Source organism: Gavialis gangeticus, unplaced genomic scaffold, assembly GCF_001723915.1.
Source record: "Gavialis gangeticus isolate Ggan-Ray unplaced genomic scaffold, GavGan_comp1, whole genome shotgun sequence".
In the NCBI taxonomy this organism is placed as follows: Eukaryota; Metazoa; Chordata; order Crocodylia; family Gavialidae; genus Gavialis; species Gavialis gangeticus.
Window position 1 is genome coordinate 6,295,071 of NW_017729031.1, and position 5,117 is coordinate 6,300,187.

Genomic DNA, 5,117 nt, shown 5'->3' on the forward strand with positions numbered 1-5,117 from the left:
AGCCCTAATGTCTATGAAATCTATGAAAGTCCAAAGTTTTGTGAAAGAGCTTAACGAGTTATCTGCGAATACTTAAAGAATATTATAAAGAATATTTGCTTTTTACTGTAATTATTTGTATCGTCACCGTATATTATTATATACTCTGTCACATGGCTCTGCCACGAAATCTTACTATTTAATACATAGGGAGTATGTAACTTAATTACATTAGGCTTTAGAGGCCAGTGGGTTGAATGGCACAATAAATGCTAGATACAAAAATGCTTTTAATGAAGAAAAGACTACATAGAGCAATTTGTATATTCTTTGTATCATTTTTGTTTATTTTCGCTTAAATTAACATTGAAGGCCTCATGGCAAGGTGTGCATTAAGGAGTTGAGTGAGGAGAAGCTAGCATTCGAGGAATATATTGAAGTACATAGTGAAAAGACTTTTAATTATCTTTTAGATTCTATTATATATAAACTTAATGATATCCTTGGGTAGAATCTAAATAGCAAATTGCATCTTAAATAGCAAATTAAATATATTATACATTGTATGCATGGTCTTAGGAATCATTTTTAGCCTAAATTTGCAGTAATTACGTGCAGAGTGCGGTATATATTTCATAATGTAACCATTACCTCTTTAAATACTATCGTTTGCTTTTTGACTCTAAGTGCTAATCAGAGTTGTTGGTCTTGTGCCATAATATATAATGTGTGTGGAGTAGTAGTTTTTCTGATGTACACCATAAAACTATTTTAGATATTAGCAAATGTTACAGCTAGTCTAGGAAAAGATGTTGTTGTTCTCAGTTATTCATATACAGAGTGTTGCTGTTTATATTTGTTCACTAAAATTTGAACTCAAATTTGATGCATGTCTTGTTTTTCTCTATAGAAAAGGCCACAAATGAATATAATACCAGCGAGGACTGGGGTCTTATTATGGATATATGTGACAAAGTTGGAAGTACGCCTAATGGGTAAGGTGCATCTTATCTTTGCAATGTTGAATTTCATATTCAGTTAAAAAATGAATGCTGTTACAAGAGTGAAGCTCCTGAAGATGCTTTTCAGAGTCAGCTCTGCAGAGATATTGACCTAAAGGATTCATAAACTGTGCTAATGATCTGCACAGTTGGCTTTAAAACCTGCTGAGAAGAAGTTTGAAGCTTTTCTTTTCCAACAAAACTTTTAGCAGGGTAATTGATGTATGCTGGACTTACTCCAATTTTATGCAGCATTACACAGTAAAATGAGCTATTCATGTTAAGATATCCTTGCATAAAGTTCCTGAAGCATCTAAGTCAGAAGAAGAAAGTGGAACTAACTTAATTGCGCAAAGCTAGTTCTCTACTCAAGTGGGAAAGTTAACTATGGCAAAGTTTTTGCGTAGGTAGTTGTATGTGTGGGACGGAAGGGTGGTATGGATAGAGGGCAACAAGGACAAAAAGGCCAGGTTCCAAATGAAATTTAACATATATAAGCATAGTCAGTAATTTCAATCGTCTTGCTGAATTTTGCCTCTGTGTTGGTTTTGAATCTTGTAGTAGAGGTGCCTATCAGTTGCCTATGAGATGGGCACTGATAAAAGGGAAACTTATGTTATTGGTTATTGGCCTTTTTTGGCCGTTGTAGCTGATTTAATGTTCTCCAATACTTACGCCTTCTGTCTGGGGCCCCTGGATACCTGGGTTCCTTCCTGTGGCTGGGATGACCCTGGATATGCCCTCATCCCCTCATCGGTGGGCTGAGCTGGTCTGCAGTGGAGCAGCTGCTGTGGTGTACAGGGCAGTGGCATAGCATGGACTGCAGGTTGGGGCAGGGACTGGGGCAGGTGCTATAAAAGGTGCTGTGCTGAATACCACAGATGTGACTGGGGAGGGAAGGGGTGGGTGGAGCTGAGCTACCCAACCCAGCCCAGTGTGACTCAGCCCACAGTGCCTGGGGGTCTTTGCCCCAGAGGCAGGTGGCAAAGCTTGGCCGGGGCCAAGCTTCTCAGGCTCTGGTCACTTCCCAGAGCACAGCAGCATGTGGAGGCACAGTCCCTCCCATGACACACAGCAGCAGTGGAGTCCCATGTGCTCTGTGCCTGGCTGTGCTTGCCACCAGTGTGGGCAGAGGGTGCAGGTTGCAGTGGCAGGCAGCTGCTGTGGGTCTCCCTGGCCCTGACCTGGGCTCAGGGCTGTTGTGGGAGCTGCAATAGCTGCCTGGCCTCCTCTCCAACCCAAATCTGAGGGGAGGGGTTATTGTGGAGGAGGCAACAAATGAGTATAATACCAGTGAGGACTGGGGCCTTATTATTTATATGCGTGACAAAGTTGGAAGTACTCCTAAGGGGTTATATTAATCACTTATTCCCCCACAAGCACATTTGGTGGGGAGGGGCTCATCTTGCATCCAAGGCATTGGGGTAGGTGCTGCTTCATGAGGGATGAGGCGCCCCACAGCTGCACCCCTCTCCATGCTGCACTCTGCCCGCCTTGCCCTAATGTTGGCACTCAAGCCCCTGTTGTCCTGCTTCTTGCCACTGGGCCATAAGGGCTCTGAAGGAGAAGGGGGAAGACAGCAACTCCCCTGCAACCCCACTTTCCCTGGGTCATGTGCACACTGCCATCTAACAGAGCTTGGGGGAGACTTGGCTGCTGCCACGCAGGGGGAACGATCAGAAGCTGACCTCTGTGGCTACTCACCACCCTGGGCAGTTGCTCCTTCCCACTGTTGTGTGCAGTTCGGTCCTGCCCTGGGCAGAGGGACAAGAGCGTGAGCCTGGCCCAGAGACCACCCAGCCCTGGGCAGCCAGGTAGGCTCAGGCAGCTGCCCCTAGGCTGGGATTGAAGGACAGGGGCCAAAGGGCCCTGCAGAGCCAGTTGTAGGCCACTATTAGGCTAGCCTTGCCTGCTGCAACTGGCACGGGCACTTTTACATGGGCTCCGGGAGTAAGGGGGTGACACTTTACTTAGAGTGGCTCCCAGAACTACTAGTGCCACCGTGTCTACTGTATCAGCATTCTCCATGTTTAGAAATGGTGCTAAATATACTAAATATCAATTATTAGATCAGTACTGGCTGATATGGCTGGGTAATAATTGACTATTGGTATTGGCCAATAAATCTTTATTGGTGCACCCCTATTTTGTAGCAGTAGTGCTTGAACTATACTTCTGTACCACTGAAACCTTTTTTTTGTCTTCTAGAGCAAAAGATTGCCTTAAAGCCATTATGAAAAGGGTAAATCATAAGGTCCCACATGTGGCATTACAAGCACTAACAGTAAGTAGCCTATGCACTATTATTTTACCAAACTGAGATATGTATATCTTTATGTACTCAAGCAGTCATTATAGCTGAATTCTGTCCAAGAATACTTGCATGCAGTTCTAGTGGACAACTGATGGAGTTGTGCGTGCTTATCCAAGAGTGGAATTTGGCCCTTTCTCTTTTGCAATATGTATTTGTATTGTGGACAGTAACTTTTATTGCCATCTTAATTTTTTCCCGCAATTTTATTTCTGTTTTCAGCTGTTAGGAGCCTGTGTATCAAATTGTGGGAAGATTTTTCATTTAGAAATATGTTCACGTGATTTTGCAAGTGAAGTTCGTGTTATAATAAATAAGGTAACCTTTTTCATTTACATTAAAACATAAGTCAGTTGTAATAACATTTGATAACATTTTCCTGGGTTAAATCTATAGTGACTCAGTCTCTGATTCTGCTGAAGTTGTAAATACAACCAAGTGATACCTGTCTTGTCAATGACTTAATGCTATTTTTTTGTGTGGGAGGCAGTGGGGGAATGTGCTAAGGAAATGACTTGCAGATATTAAAGGGAATGTTTGAAAATAGTTTGGAATGAGTTACATGAATTTTAATAATACTTTGATATGTAAAGAACTCCTAAACTGGATTAATTTAGTAATGGTAAGGGCTATTTTTCTGGATTATTTTTTCTTGGGTACAGTGAAATACAGAAGGGAAAAATACTATTGTTCATCCAAGCACTTTTCGCTTTAGTTAGCGAGCATACTGTAGATAAGGTGGGAAGCCTTCAGTAGGTTTGCTCCATTTTTTATAAGATGCACGTATTGCTTAATAAAAAATAGAATCAGGAAAGCTAGTAGTAAACCAGTATTGCTACATGAAAAGATTTGAGGGATTCAGGTCAAGTTGAAATCCTTTTAAAGTATGGAAGCTGAAACTCAAATTGTGGGATGTCAGTTACAAGGGTAAAGAAGTTTATAAACAAGACAATCTTTAAGTTAGCAGAAAGGATTGGTGGGGCTCTTTGGGTCACCAGAGGATAAAGGGATGGATGCTACAGATTCTGAGGATTCAGTTGCTTTGCATCAACAGATGCTATTGTGCAGATACCAAAATAAGGTCTGTTTTTTGGTTTTTTTTTTTCCCCCTTGGTTATAAACATGTGGTGTTATCAGTGTCGTAAGAAATTTTGGAACAAATTGAAAATTAAAGAACTCACGGGGCTCTGATAGTATTAGTCCAAAAGTTCAGAAATACCTTAAGTATGAAGTGACCCAGGCATCAGCAAAAATATAGTGTCCAATTGAAAACAGCTACGAAACCTGGAGGACAGCAAATGTTTTACCTCTATTAAAAAAAAACCCACCCAACAAAAAAAAACAACTTTGTGTACTGCTCCAGATTAGAGATTTTAAAATCTGCTAACTGATAAATTGGTTGAAGTAAAGGTTAAAAATATAATAGTTTCATATTGGAAGATCTTACCAAAAGCTTAACAAGATTATGAAGACAAAAATATGGGAAAATGAATATCCAGAATTATATGAAGTTAAACAGTTATTAGAAAATTCTGCTGAACTTCTCATTCTGGGAGACCTGTTAGAAAATGACATGGCCTCCTATATCTACCCTCCTCCCATAGTTTTTGTTGGGTTTCATAGTTTCATAGTTTCTAGGGTCGGAAGGGACCTGAGCAGATCATCTAGTCTGACCCCCTGCCATGGCAGGAAGAGCACTGGGGTCAAACGACCCCAGTAAGGTGGTCATCCAACCTCCTCTTAAAAACCCCCAGGGTGGGAGCCTGCACCACCTCACTTGGAAGCTGGTTCCAGACCCTAGCCGCCCTGACCGTGAAGTAGCGCCT

The 5,117-nt window shown here is 41.6% G+C and overlaps 1 protein-coding gene across 3 annotated transcripts in view; it reads left to right on the forward strand.

Annotated features, from left to right (window-relative positions):
- The window catches only part of STAM2 (signal transducing adaptor molecule 2), a 55,652-nt gene that overhangs the window by 14,263 nt on the left and 36,272 nt on the right, over positions 1–5,117 (forward strand). For 2 of the 3 annotated variants that reach the window (XM_019522406.1, XM_019522407.1), the window contains exons 2-4: positions 890–974; positions 3,189–3,264; positions 3,514–3,609. In XM_019522406.1, the coding sequence (XP_019377951.1) occupies positions 890–974; positions 3,189–3,264; positions 3,514–3,609 (257 nt within the window). Of the gene's footprint in view, positions 1–889; positions 975–2,284; positions 2,332–3,188; positions 3,265–3,513; positions 3,610–5,117 lie in introns of those variants that run through there. The other variant, XM_019522408.1, reaches the window with a different exon arrangement.